The sequence below is a fragment of the Manis pentadactyla genome, chromosome 1 (genome assembly GCF_030020395.1).
Source record: "Manis pentadactyla isolate mManPen7 chromosome 1, mManPen7.hap1, whole genome shotgun sequence".
Classification (NCBI taxonomy): domain Eukaryota; kingdom Metazoa; phylum Chordata; class Mammalia; order Pholidota; family Manidae; genus Manis; species Manis pentadactyla.
Genome location: NC_080019.1, coordinates 12,362,572 through 12,377,971, shown reverse-complemented (window position 1 = coordinate 12,377,971; position 15,400 = coordinate 12,362,572). Strand labels below are relative to the sequence as shown.

At 40.8% G+C, this 15,400-nt stretch overlaps 1 protein-coding gene across 6 annotated transcripts in view; it reads left to right on the top strand.

Moving 5' to 3' along the window:
• PPP3CC (protein phosphatase 3 catalytic subunit gamma) overlaps window positions 1-6,285 on the top strand; it is a 77,919-nt gene extending 71,634 nt beyond the window's left edge. For 3 of the 6 annotated variants that reach the window (XM_036888850.2, XM_036888849.2, XM_057488192.1), the window contains 2 exons: window positions 4,812-4,841; window positions 5,972-6,285. In XM_036888850.2, the coding sequence (XP_036744745.1) occupies window positions 4,812-4,841; window positions 5,972-6,198 (257 nt within the window). In that variant the 3' untranslated portion in view covers window positions 6,199-6,285. The remainder of the gene's footprint in view (window positions 1-4,811; window positions 4,842-5,971) is intronic. The other 3 variants (XM_036888852.2, XM_036888857.2, XM_036888851.2) reach the window with 1 other exon arrangement.
• The last annotated feature ends 9,115 nt before the right edge of the window (window positions 6,286-15,400 follow it).

Sequence of the window (15,400 nt, the reverse complement as noted above, 5' to 3'; positions counted from 1 at the left end):
TTCTGTTCACAAAAATACATGATCAAGAAAGGGAATAGGCAAACCATTAACTGAGAGTTTTTTGCAGTATGTATGTCTGACAAAGGACTTGTATTCAAAATATATAAAAAACTACAACTCATTAAGAAAAACACAACCAATTTTTCATAAATGGCCAAAAGATTTTTTAACAGGCACTTCACAAAAGAGAGTATCAGATGGCCAATGAGCATATGAATAGGTGCTTAGTGTAGTTACTCATCTGCGAAATGGGTATTAAAACCACAGTGACATACCACCATATACTCACTAGGATGGCTAAAAGTCTGACAGTACCAAGTGTTGGTTTGGTGAGTTTGTGGAGAACTGGGACTAGATACATTGCTAGTGGGCTTATAAACTGGTTCAGCTACTTTGGAAAACTATTGGGTAGTAAAGCAAAATATATGTCTACCCTATAACCCATCATTCCACATCTGGCATCTATTGAAGAGAAATTAGTGCATATGTCCACCAAAGGGTGTGGGTGCATAAGAATGTTCACCTTAGTTTTATTCATAATGGTCCAAAATGGGAAGCAACCCAAATGTCCATCAATAGGAGAATAGATAAATCAATTATGTTATATTTATACTATAGAATACTGCATGGCATTTAAAATAACATTATGAATACATGCCAAAACATTGAATCTCATAACATTATGGTAACTAAAAAAACAAAACACACAAGAGCATAGACTGATTTATACGACATTCAAGACCAGGCAGACTAGTCAATGGTAGTACAAGTCAGAATGGTGCTTCCTCTAGTGGGAGAATACTGACCCAGAAGGGGCACAGAAAACTTCTGGAGTAATGAAGATGTTCTGTATCACCATCTGGATGGTAGTAGTTACACAAATGTATACATATGTAAACATGTGTTGAGCTACACACTTCAGATTTGTGCACATTATAGACCTCCCTTGTGTATGTTTTATACCTGCTTCTTTTGGTTAGAGTTTCTCAATCAGAGGGGGAGTTTGCCTCTGCCTGCAAACCATATTTTATTCCAGTGACACAGTCATCTCTTCAATCAGAGTGTCAGTTCTAAAAATTGTATGGGCACTGACTTCTAAGAAAGGGCTTTATGGAAGCCTGGAATGAAAAGATTGGTGTTTGTCAGAATAAATGCAGATCTGGTCAAGCAAGGGGAAGACACATGACAGCACATCATTGGATGACTAATCTCAGGCATGAAAACTGGAGCTGGGAATGTTAACAACTTAAGCTAGAGTTTCACTGCTTTTTTGCCCCTTTGTCTTACTGAAGTGGCTAAGTTTTTCTTTGTCCTTGTCATCCTGCCACTTACAGGAATCCTTTGCTTTTTGTGGAAAGTTTACGGTTGTTGATTAATAGGACCAATCCGTTTTTCCCCTCCTCCCGTTTGTAGGATTGAATGCCTCCCTCTATTTCAAATCGAATGCTAGAATTCTACTTGGAAGTATATAATTTATTTTCTTAATTTCTGTAGTTCCATGGCAAGGATCAGTAAACTATTTCAGATTGAATTTTTTCTCCCAAATTGCAGTTTCTTGTAAGCAAAATATTTTTCCACCATGGTAACTAGTCTTTGTGAAATATTCTGAGGGCAACTCTGACAGGCAATTTAAAGAGTTAATAGGAAGTAACATGGGCAAAGAAAAAAAGGGGATGTCCTGTAACATCCTTACTGAAAAAGTTTTGAAAACTTGCTGATCCACAAAATTGTTGTGTTAATCTGAACCAGTTTTTCCTAGACCTTGAAAGAGCAAATCAAATCTGCAAATCTTGGCTAAGTAAGGAATTTTACAGATATGTTAGAGGTTTGTTTGTTTATACTTGGTCTACCTTTTGTTCTCAGTCCCCAAATATATCCAGTTTCTCTTCATTCCTAATTTGAATGAGTATTTTAATGAACATAGCATTGTTTATTAATACTTCTGAAATTGATAGAAATCTTGAGGAATGTGTAAGAACAAAACTAAAGTTGGAGCCAACTTCCTACACCTTCTTATTCTCTTACTTATTGACAGAAACTGAGTTTATTTTGTCATTTCCCCATCAGAGTCTCAGTTAGACAGGCTCACTGGTAAATTGGAGCATTAGCTGAAAAAGATCTTTTATTATGCATATAACTTTACTTGGAAAGCTTTCAACCACCAGTATCCCGTATGGCTTTATAGCATACATTCACTTATGCTCCACCTTGTTCCAAGAGAGATTTCAGTATGCATACAGCACAGTCAAGTAAAATAAATATACTTGGAAATTGGAGCAGAGAGGAAAACAAAAAATTTGTTTCCATGCTTCCTAGTAGCAAAATAAGGAGAAAAGCCAAGAACTGAAAAAGATTCACAAAGACCCTAAGTTAGAAAAAATAGATCAGTTATAAATTAGACATCAAAATTAAAAATTTTTGTGCTGCAAATGGAACCATCAATAAAGTAAAAAGATCATGCACAAGATGGGTGAAAATATCTACAAATTACACATCTAATAAGGGACTCATACCAGAAAATACAAAGAGCTCTTACAACTGAATAATAAAAAGACAACTCAATTAAAAATAGGCAATAATTTGAATAGATATTTTTCCAAAGAAGATATACAAATGGTCAATAAGCATGTGGAAAGATGTTCAGCATCATTAGACATTAAAAAAATACAAATCAGAACCATAATGAAATACCTCTTTATGCCCATTAGGATGGCTATGATCGAAGAGACAGTTAATAACAAATGTTGGTGAAGATATGGAGAAAGGATGCTGATAACACTGCTTATGGGGATATAAAATGGTCCAGCACTTTGGGAACCAATCTGGCAGTTCCTTAGATGATTAAACATTCAGTTAATCATATAACCAGCAGTTCTACTCCTAGTTATATGTCCCAAAGTAATGAAATCTTTGCCACACAGAAACTTGTGTACAGTGTTCATAGCAGTGTTCTTTATAACAGCCAGACAGTGGAAACAATCTGTGTGCCGTGCTATAGCCACACAGTGGAATACTATATAGTCATAAAAAGGAATGGAGTACTGGTATATGCTTCAACATGAATAAACCTTGAAAATATGCTAAGTGAAGGAAGCCAGTCACTAAAATCTTATGCTGTATGATTCCATTTATATGAAATGGAAACGTTTATATGAAAAGAAAGCAGGCAAATCTATAGAGACATAAAGTAGATTAGTGGCTGACTCCAGAGTTAAGATAGAGGGATGAGGGAGGGAAATGGGTTTCTTTATGAGGTGATGACACATTCTGACCATAGATTGTGGTGATGGTCACACAACTCTAAATACACCAAATCATTGAACTGTGCACTTTAAACAAGTGAATTTTATGGTATATGAATTATATATCAGTAAAGAAGTATATATGTAAGTAAAGAAAAAAACAGTCTCTCAGTTTTATATGACTGATTCTTATAATGTCCCGCAGTACAGGCTGGTATCTTATTACCCACTGCAAAAAAGCAACTCTAAGGAGACCCAGAACAATTTAGTATTAGTACACGCTTTACCATACTTTTAAACTCTAGTTAGACCTACACTCTGTACAATTTCAGGCAGTGCCTTTTTTCTTCCACTTCCTAACAGTTACATCAGTGATGTACTGGTTTAAGACACTATTGTTTTCTTGTGAAGATTTATTTGTTCTGTTTTGAGAGATTAGAGAGGGTATGACATTGCTTTATAACATGCCTGCATATGGTTGACAAATGTAAGCACTTAATCGGTTGATTCCAAGTCTCCATTTTTCACATTGCATTAGGAAGTGAACTTTCAGTACTTCTAGTTTCTCCTTTCTTACTGATACATAAAGCCTCAGGAACAGCACACTCTTTCTGTTCACTGTTCTTCCCTGCCTTCTTTAAAAAAGATGGTACTAGAGGAACTGACAGGGTTCTCCTAATAGGATCTTTCTTCCTATAACCTGTAACCTCTTCGGGTATTAGGGCTTTTACCATATTAAAAAGAAGATGCAAGAAAGTTTAACTCTTGGTAGTAATTTTTAAATTGCTTCCGTTTCCTTCTATGAAGGAGAAGCAGCCTTCTTAGCAATTGGCCTGCTCTCTTGCGGTGATTGGAAGCCATATGGGTTGGAAATGTCAGCCTCTGCTCTGTGTCTAATCCCAGATGGTACATAAATTTGTATCTCGAATTGAATAGTTTTATGCCTTAGCCATCTTAGTACTCCACCTCTGGCCGAGAAATAACCCCTCACTTATAACCCATTTTTCTCTCCTTACAAATGCCAGTCTGTTATTCAAAGGCCACTCTTTTTCATTAAGTAATTAAGAAGGACAGTTGGATCCCATGTAAGTTGTTTGAGAGTAATAAAAAGTAGTTTTAAATACCTTTTTTGAATAGGACCCAGCAGTAGCTCATTTAATATCATCTGAGCTACTACAAACTAAAAAATAGTTTTGTAGTGTTAAATTGACTGGACCAGTTACTTTGGTAGGTAAATGTCAAGACGTAAATTAGCAGTTGGCTGTTTAAAATGAAGAAAGCACCATAACTCTTGCTTCCTTATAGTCAGCTTGACTGATCCCATTGTCTTAACTGTAGATGCTGTTAGGCAAAAAGTTTCCATGCCACATGAAACATTAAAAGTATTAGAAACGCTCCCCACTCATATTCCCACCCAATTTAGTTTTTCGCAGTAATCCACTCCCTCCTCTAACTAGTTGACTTTTATTACAGATGGAAATAGGCTGAAAGGCAGGTGCTTGGTGCTGTTGGTTTACTCACTCTATTTCTGTCTTCATTTTTGCATGCTACTGCTCCTGCCTCTTACAGCCACAGTAGAAGCGGTAGAGGCCCGGGAAGGTATGGCCATATTCCTATGATAGATGTGATCATGTGTCTGTCTACTAGCTTTAAAAAGCTTTGTCAGCATTTGAAACCTTTTATTATTGCATCACCAGAACTGTAACAGTGAGAAAAGGAATAGATATTTCTAGTTATACTCCCAAAGTGTTTCCTTTGTATCTTGTATTTGTATTAATTTAAATGAGCCTGAAGTTCACAGCTGAAGTCCTTTCTGGGCTCCATCAGTTCTGATACATGGCTGAAGTTTAAGTAACTAGTCATGAGGTTTCAAGTGGTTGAGTCCTATAGCTCTTCCATATATCAAAAACATCCATTTGATCACTAGAGGTCCTAACAGGCCAGCCTCTTTACCTAATAATTCTAAAGGATATCAAGAGCTGAAGCAAAAGTAGACAGGACTCAGTGTGATTCATTTCTGAGGTAATGAAGCTGAATTACCTTTGTTTATGTGACAACATATTTTAAGTGAATTACCTGTGAATCTGAGGGTGAAACTATTGAAACTGATAAACTTGTATTATAAATTTGTTGGGTAAGGTGGTTCAGAATAGGAATGCTTTTTCCTGGATGATACAAAAGTTCCATCAGGAAGAAAATATCTAGAAGCTAGTTTTTAGATGGCTTTTAACTTATGTTCAGCTCCTGGTTGTGCAAGATAAAAAGCTGTCCTTTTAAACGAAAAGATGAGTTCTTTTGTTACTTTTTTGTGGTCAAGGTGATGTTTGTGCTGGAGTAACTGTTCTGTTCGGCTTGCTCTATCATTCTAGTTTTGCCTTTTTTCTCCCGCAGTGAGCACGTTTCTGGCCCTTAAGAAACTCTTTCTCAAATGTACTGGGGCTAAGTAAGAGCTTGTTATCTTTTTGTCAGGTATACTGATGCTGAGATTAACTGTGTTGAGCTATGAAAGTTACTTTCACAGTTTCAGCTGCCCTTTGGGCCTTTAAGGGAACAGTAGCTTCACACAAGTCTAATTCAAATAAAATATTGCCTATTACCTTCACCAGACATGTGCTCCGTAGCCACCCTTCTGTGGTTTTTCTCTGGGTGGGGGGCTTCTGTATGCTAAGAAATGTTAAGCTGTCGCTTTGCTGTCTAATTGAGCTCCACCCTTTCCTGTTTTTCTGTAGCCATCAGAGGATTTTCACTTCAGCACAGGATCCGGAGTTTTGAAGAAGCCCGAGGTCTGGACCGAATCAATGAGCGGATGCCACCCCGAAAAGATAGCCAGTACCCTGATGGGCCAGTGACATTGGTGACCCCTGTACACCCACACACTGCACACAGGAGTGACAAGGGGAGAAAAGCCAGTCGTGACCCGGAGTCCTGCTATGGCACAGGTGGATCCAAGACTTAAGAACACATTTTATTTATTTATTATTGGAAAACAAAACAGAAACAGCTTAAACAACTTAAACTTGGAGGTGCATTCATAATATACTCTGCTAAGAAAGGTGACCATTTTATAAATTCTTTTAATTTATGTTTAATATATATAAAAAGTACATCTGCTTTGTTTTTCCCTAATTTTTAGGGACTGATCTGATTGATACACATGTGAAGTCTTGTGCGATAAAGGGGGCCTTCCCCTAATAAAAGGGCCTTGGAGACCTCCCTGCTGGGTTTCTGACTTGCACTAGCCAGCCTTTTGTCTTGTTTCTAGAAGGTAATCTATTTCTGAAGACTAATAACTTTTCAAATGCATGAGAGTTTTTTCTTTTCCCTTCCTTTCTACAGAGATCATTGAAGATCTCTTAGATTTCAGTGGCGAAACTTCTTAAGGAAAACTTGGTTATAGTAGAACTTCTAAGTAAATAACCAAACCCTGTGATTTTAAGGGCTAAGGCAAATGTTTTCCTTAATAACCTACATTCTAACTGTTGCCAGCTCCTTTTGTTATCATTTTTGAACCCCAGGTGATTTACCCCAACAGCATAGCGAACTACATTTCTAAATATTTTATAAATGCCCTCTATAGTAAGAAAAATCTATGCCCTTCTAATGTTACTGTATCAGCCATTGCATCTCTTCTTCCTGTCGTCCTTCTGTTTTTCTGTGATAGCATTTTTGAAACCATCTAGGGTAATGGAAACTGCCTAGGGGAGAACAACCCCTTTCTGAGTTGGAAGTCTTAAAGGGTATTGGATGAACAAGGATTTCCTATCTTCTATATCAGTTACTGAGATGTTTCTCCATCTTTCAACACTCATTAGGTTGAACTGTGTGTCAAGCTCTGTCAGCATGTTTTGGAATACAGAACCAAGTGTTCAGATACAATGTTTAAGTAATCTCTTAGGTTTTCAAGCCACAACCAACTAACGAGGAAATTTTGGGGATCCTTAGGCTCCCAGTTTTGGTTTTGCCTGATGACAGGGGCCATGTCATATACCACTTATTGGTCAGCTTTGCAGTGAATCTGCTTGTCTGGGCAACACTATACCAAAGGGCATATTTATGGAATTCCTTAATGTCATTGAAGTGTAGGAGTCCAACATTGAAGCAAATATCTCAGACAGTAGTACTTGATGTTGGGAGCTTCAAAGACACCAGAAACCTTTTTCTTGAAAAGCATAGTTTCATTCAAAGAATGAGAAATTAGCCCATCTATCTCTATTTTTCTACACCTTTTTGTGAACAGTTTCCAGTTTGTTTATGACAGACAAAAGCATTTTGGGTATTGGAATCTGGTGGCATGGGTTGCTCTGTAAATAAAAAAGATAGGAAGGATCTTGGGGAGGGAGATAAAAGATCTCTTACCAGGTTCAAGTAAAACCTGTGAAAAAAGGGAGAAAAACTTGCGTAGCTGTCTTTACTGGTCACCATTTCTGCATACTCAAAGAGGGAATCCGTCTCCTGAGTGTCCTCATACTCCTCCTGCCGCAGTCCCAGTACAGAAAGGGCCACCGTTTTGGAAGTCTTACCTGACATGAAGGTCAGCCCTCATGACAGATTTGTAGGTGGGAGTCCCTTTCCCCTTCTCCTTTCTACTGGGGCTGTTATGCACATACACTGCACAGATGGAAACCATTCTTTAGGGCTTCAATCAGCAGGCAAGTGGTTATTATAGTTATTATAAATCCTTATAAGCAAAAAATAATATTGTACTAGTAAAAAAGGATGATTATTTAGGAATGTCTTCATTATCTTCTCAAAAAGAAGTACAATAAAGCAAGTTTCCTTGAAAGAGGCATGGCAAAGGGCTGTGCTTTACAGGTACCCTTTGAGCTGTTGAAAGGTCAGCCAGAGTAAGAAGACATGATTCAAGAAAACACAGAACAAGTTTAAATAGAGCAACAATAGCTCTTGAAGGAAGTTGAGTTTGAAAATTCTATTGAATGCCAAAGGTAAGGGTATTTCTTAATTTCTGTAGAAAGCTGGGGTGTGTATTTCAACAATTTAGAAAGTATGTGTGTCTATATATCTTTAAGAAGATATCTTCAAGTGAGACTCTCAGTTAGGGGACCTACATGTGCATTAGCACCTGTGACTCAAGACAGCTTAGAAGGTATGAACCTTAGGAAAACAATGTAATAACAGTACTCATTCTTCACTTTAGACTTCACTGGAGGGCTTTAACATAATTGAATGTTTTAATCTGAAGAGTAGCTGTTCAGAGCTGGTTGCCTGCCCTGCTGTGGAGAAAATGGAAGTTCCTATGGCCAGAATCCTCACCTGACCCTAAACTACCTGATGATGTAATTGGCCTACTGCTAGCCTACTGCTTCCATACCCATAGGCAATAAGCTATTATTGACTGAGTCACTCTCTAAAGAGCTTTGCCCAGTGCTACAGACAGAGGCAGAGATGGAGGTGGATTACAGACCTGCAGATCTGATTCTAATGCTTAACCTACCGCCAGGAGAATAAAGCCAAGTATAAACCTTTTTACCCCAAGAACATTCCATTGTCATTCTTCGGTCTCACTGAATCCGTAGTGAACTTATGCAGGGCTGAAACTGTCAGGCAAGACACCTGGGTTTGCCTAGGGCCATTATTTCAAATATAAATATATTTTAACCGCTGTCAGAGCTCTGCAGTATTGCTGATTTTAAGCCTCTTCTGTTATATTAAATCTTCCCCTCCATGTTCTAAACACACTAAAAATACTGTTCCCCTTCTCCTTCAAAGTCCATGGGGCCCTTACTTTCTTCAGCTTCTCTCATCCAGGGGCAGAAAACCAAACCACTTCTTATATCAGTTCCCTAGACATGTTAGAGGGCTATTCTGTAAACTTTTCTGAAATATCATTTTAGAAATGACATTCTCAAGGACCAGTTTGCCCAATTTGCTTACATCCATGTCTTATGAGGTTTCAAATTGATCAGATGACTGTTTTTTTAATGAAAATAAAAAGTTCAAAACATACATCCTTTAAAAATCTCTGTGTTCTGAATGTTTTGACCAAAAAAAATCCAATAAGCTGAGAGTGTGTTTGTGTGTGTATGTGTGTGTATGTTTAGTGGGATGCTAAAACAAAAGCAGTCTGTTTTCTTTAAAACATCAAGGTAACACTTTGGTTATGGATACAGACAAGGCTGATCCACTAGCCTTTCGTGACCAGACATTGACCAGCAAAGGGAAAGTTGCTTATCACACTCTCATGGGCTTGATGGGGCTCTTTGCCTAAGGATAGAAGAATCAGACTCTCCAGAAATATTAGTATTTTTCATATCCATTTATCTATATTTACAATGCCTTTTCTATCCCTACACTAATGGTTGCAGTTCAGTGAAGCAAGCTTCTCTCAACAGTGAAGATTTGCTGTCTTAACTAATATCCTACATATGATTTCCTGACACTGTTTAAAATAGGGAACTAAAACCTCATTTGTTTTGTCAGCAGAATATTATTACGTGATGTCATTAAGGAGCCAGGGTGGGATTTCTTACAACTGGATAACTTTGGGGCTTCTCAGCCTTGGCATTGTCCCTCAGATCCTCTCCTGAGTAATTTGAAAAACCCAAAGATTGAGGCCACTGCTCTCTGTGAGAAAGATAAAGACCACGCTTATGTGAGCTGTAGGTGGGCTTCCTGCTCAAGGTCATCACTCAGGGGTGTCCCCAGTCTCTTGGAATGTGTAAGGCTGAAGTCTGCCCTCCCTTTTTTTATGTAAATATTATAGCTGAATGTTTTACTGTACCTTATCTACAAATAAAAAACTCAAGCTCTTAAGAATTGAATTCATCCTGACCAATATGGGTGGCCAGTCTGTTAAAATGGTTTAGGAAGAGCTTGCCACAGATTGGCTGATTTGTAGTTTTTCTCCTTCATTTTTTTTTTTTTTATTAAGGTATCATTGATAGACAATCTTATGAAGGTTTCACATGAGCAACATTATGGTCACTGCATTCACTTATATTATCAAATCCCCACCACAGTCACTGTCATCAGCATAGCAAGATGCCACTGAATCACTACTTGTCTTCTCAGTGCTACACTGTCTTCCCCATGATCCCCCCCACACCATGTGTGCCAATCATAATACTGCTCAATCCCCTTCTCCCTCCCTCCCCACCCCTCCCCTTTGGTAACCGCTAGTCCCTTCTTGGAGTCTGAGTCTGCTGCTGTTTTGTTCCTTCAGTTTTGCTTTGTTGTTACACTCCCCAAATGAGGGAAATCATTTGGTACTTGTCTTTCTCCACCTACTCTCTAGTTTCTGTATTGAGAATTATTTCTGAATCCATAAAGATTTGATCAGACATCATTCTAGAGTCCCCATATTAATGCAGTTGTTATAGTAACAGTGGAACACGAGTTTTCTCAAAGCATTTTTCAATTTTCTCTACCCAGACAGAAAAGATTTCAGAGGGAGGGTGAACCCAGAGCCCCACTTGTGGGGAAGAGGCTCCATTTTCCTGTCATTTGTGGTTATAACCATGGATACCACCTTATCTAGCACCCGTCCACATCATTTCTAAAATCTGCTCTAAGAGGGAGTGAAAGGCAGCCCTTATGCCTGAGACCGGGTTATGCATCTCCTCTACACCCTCATGCGAGTCTCTGTGGCTTCAGATCAAGAAGCAAGGACATGGACGTGGACCATCCCTTGAGCAGCTCTAAAGTAGGGCCATGCACACTGCCTTCCTGCCCAGATTCCCTTGACCCCCCCATGACGTAGCTGTCTTCCAGTAACTTTATTTTGCACATTAAAGTGAAGTTGCATGTAATAAGGAGAAGGCCTACCATAGATTTTGATCTGCGGCAATAGAGGTGAGTTTCTTTTGTCTGTCAAAGAACCTTTTGAAAATAACCATCAGGAGCACCTTGTTTTTCCTTTCTCAGTGCCCTGTGACCAAATAGCTATTTTTCCTAATAGATATGTCAGCAGGCATTTTCCAAGGAAAAATCCTGGTTTTGCTTCCTAAATGAGATGATCAGACATAAGAGACTAGCAGGTGCTATAACTGTTTTAAAAGGCTTTTCTGAATGAAGGGTACTTGCTTGTGCTTAGAGATTATGTGCTTTTTCTTGTTTTCAGTTACATTAAAGAAACTGGTGGAAATGTTACTTATTAGCAGAAATCATTTAATAAGTCTTTTTTGTGAACAAGAAATTTATTTGTTAAAGCATGTCTTACTGTAAATTGGAAGTCATCTTTTAAAAAAAGAAGAGAACACTCTTAAAATTAAATGATAACCTTATCGGCTCCTGTGTCTTTATTCTTTATTTCCTGATACAGGCCCTCATATTTGGCTCTTACTCATTTAATGATTCCAGAAGTCAAGGGAAAGCCTGATGTTTGATGTCTGGTCTGGTCTCTGATAAAGGAATTCCATTACAAGCAAAAAGACCTCTTCCCTTCACTCTTCAGCCCTTTAGTTTTAAACTGGCTTTGGTGGCCACAGGGGGGTTTCTTTTTCTCCACTTGGAATCCGCTACCTTGCCCTGGCCTTCTTCCTGGCACCCTGCCCACCACTAACTCATGCCCAAGGCCTAGCTCCTTCTGTGGCTTGTCTGGCAGAGGCCTCTGCTTGAATAAAAGAAAAACATCCCAGGAAACATATACTCTTACCTAAAGATAAAAATAATTTTTATTACAGTAATTTAATAACTCTGCATATGATCCTAATAATAGACATGGATGAATTCCATCTTGGGAAAAGGCCAAAAAGCCAGAGGAGTTGAACAGTGAAGTAGACATTACCAAGAAGAGTCAGACCAGTCTTTTGACTCCTCTGAAAAATAGAAATGTCACAAGGTGCTGTGGATTCTCAAGGAAAAATAACCTTTGGGCAAGTGGGGGATGGGGATGGGGAGAGCACCCAAGGCCCTTGGAGAGGAAACTTTTATCAGCGAGGGAATCCTATCAGCTATGGCAGTAGACATAGGAAGTCTTGAGTCCCTGACCTGCCAGGATGTACTTGTTACTGGCGGAGCAGCCACAGGAAGGGCCACAGTGCAGTTTATGGGCTGGAAAATGAGCCCAGATTCCTAATTTTAAATAAGCTGAGTATGCATTTTGGGATCTTTGTTATCCTAATAGTGTCCTTGTACCTCAGCTAAACCTTCAATACAATGAGATAACATTTGCCCCTATTTCCAGAGTTGTGAAAAAAAAATTTTTAAGCCTAGAAATTAAGACCTCACCTATAAATTCATGTTTACCTCTCACTACATCTAGATATAATCCCCCCTTTCTTGCCTGCTGGATGTAATTGCATGGTCTTTTTTGTTTTTTTATCACAACTTACAGGTCTTGGAAAGTCTGTTTAATTTTGGTACAGCAGATTAATAACCTAATGGTAAATTAGGCAGTCTTCTTAATGCTGCTGCAGTTCAGGAGAAGATTCCTCAGGATTCAAGGAGGTGGGAAGACAAGGTCGTTCTTTGTCTGGAGGCCAAAGCACTACCTCGTGGTGGCCACTGGCCAACAAATTAGCCCTCTTATCTTCCTTATCTCAGTTTACCTGTGCTGAGGAAAAAGGTTGGTGAGGACCTAGTTTTCCAGCTCCTGCTGTGTGCCCTTCTTTGTGGCTGAGTTAACTTGGCTGGGTTTTCCCTCTGAGGTCATCGCTTATTTATCCTCCCCTTACAAAATCAGCTTCCTAAAGAGCTGACAGCCACTTGCTCACTCTTTCTTTCCTGAGAACTAAAAAGAGGTTCGTCCAGCTCAGTTATTCTCAAAGACACCCCAACTGTGCACTGTGCTTGTTTGCTCATCTATAAAAGGAGGGAGAGAACAGTTGATGTGATGTCAGCGTAAAGGCTTCCGTGAAGATGGACTAGATAATTGGACAAAAGGCTGAGTTCTCACACAGCTTTGGGGTTTGGATGCGATTGACTCTGCAAACCCGGAACAGATGCCCATTATATTGTGTGTGCTATGGAAAGATCTGTGTGACGCAGGCCTGAGAGCCTCATTCTCTGCTCCATGGGGAGCCACTTAACCTGGCTGCCAGGCCCTGACACTGACCATACTCGACTTGTATTGGGTATTTTTTATTCACAGAGAAAATCTCTTACTTAACAGTGACTATACCAAACAACTTGGATTCTAGAGGATCGGTCATGCTGTTGTCAGCTCAGGAGGGTCATCCAAGCCCCGCAGGGGGTCACCCTGTGTTCCTCTTCCGTTGGTCCTGTTCTCGTGAATGTTTGGCATGGATGAGGGCCATCAGTAGAACTTGGCTGGCAACATGAGCAGGAGCTGGAATCAGGAGAGGCCCCAGGAGAAGGATGGATTCCAGGGGATGAAATAGTCCAGATTTGTACTGGTGTGTCTGTTGTGGCTTGGTTTCAGTTCCTCGCTATTGGGTCACTGTGGCCGTCCCCTCTAGAGTCCAGACTCCTTGAAAAGGACAGTGTTTCTTTGCTAATCCACTCTGGTCTGCTTGCTCACTTCCCCTGGCAGGAAGAAAACACTCTTCCGAGAGCACAAATGAAAACCTGCTGAAAGTCTAAAGAATATACTAGAGGTCATCCCTGTGGAGGAAAAGGGGAGGAAGAGCAGACGTTCTTCCTTTGTCTAATGTGGGGGACTGCAGCACAGGGCCGGGCGTACTTGGCTGCCTAGGGTGATCTGAGTGTGACACTCGAATACCAGACTCCCAACACTAGATGAAGACTGTCCTCAAGGTGTCCCTTGCTTCCCTTTTCCCACTTGAGAAATAAAACTTGAGAATTCTCTGCTCACCCTACTCACAGTAAAAAGCTACTTAAGTGCTCTTTCCATTCAGCCTCCCTCTGATGAGAGAAGTTGGTTTTCGGCGGCCCAAATCCCTGTATGAACAGCCACCCTCTTCTCCCATGTGCAGAGCCACATCTGTTGGTAGTCTGTTGGCTAGTCATCCCTTAGAGTTTGGGTGTGGACAGACTTCTGTTGACACGGGTGCCACTGGGAGATGATCCACAAACAAAAGGTGCGGCTTCAAGGAGGAGTGGGGCCGGGGCACACTGCCACCCAGGATCAGATAGCTACAGCAGTTACGTAACGTGTTTACTCTGGCTCAGGTGGCTCTGGGAAGGCAGAGGCAGCCCCCTGACAAAGCAGCTCCGGAGATGAGGAAGAGCCACAAGGGGACGTCCCTGTTAGGTGATGAGGAGGAGATAGTGCCCTGGGACGAAAGGAATCTGCTCTGTAGTTGACAACAGCCAGGTCACGTAGGACAGACAGCCTTCTCTGTCCTCAGCCTCTCCCTAAACCACGCCAGCTGTCTGCCTGTGGGGCCAACCACAGTTAGAGCTGAGGCTGGAGGGAGGAGTTGAGAAATCAGACACCTGGTTCTGGCTTCATTCTCTGGCCTCTGCTACTATCCCCCTGACTTAATCTCTCATTTTTCTAAAAGGAAGGATTCTTTTCCCCAAATAAAGGTGGAAAAGGAGGAGTCAGTCAAGGTTAGGAATGCTCTGTGCTCCCCCAATCTCTCATCCTCGCTGCTATGACGCTGGATGGGCACACATGGAGGGATGCTACAGTTCCTCCTTGGTCCAAGTACAGAGCCTAAGATCCTGGAAAGGAGAGTGATTTCCACTGGTGCTAGGGCAAAACCTAGAAGAGGTGGTAAGCCCAGGAGAGTCTGGGCCTGCGTGGACAGGCAGAAGTCAAAGCAGCTCCGGAGAAAGGCTCAGGTCTCCAGCGGGGCCTACCCCGCCTCCTCTTGCAAGCTGTTTACTGGACTCCCTATTCCCATAGAGATGAAATGGGTAGCCAGCCCCCGGCTCCCTGCCATGGCTGCCACCTCCCTTTGTGAGAAACAGGAAGTTGGGACCTTTGTCAACTCAGGTGCACTCTCTACATTAAATATTTATCTTGGAGTCCAGGTCAGAGCCCTAGACGGTAAGAGAAGCTTGCTGTGGTGAAAGAGGGTATGGCCAGTACTCCTGGAGTTGGAAGAGCTTCAGCTTCACCATCTTTGGAGAACAAGGACGAACATGAAAGAGATGTGGCCCTTCCTAGGCACAAAGATCCAGACAGGTGGGGAGAACAACTGGCGATGAGGTGAATGGGCACAGAGTTTGTCCCTGAGGAAGGGAAGGGGATGGTGCCTACAGGTTGGTTAAAAAAGTACCCAAGCTTGCGGGGAGGGCCGATGCACTGCTGCCTGCACTCAGGAAGTCCC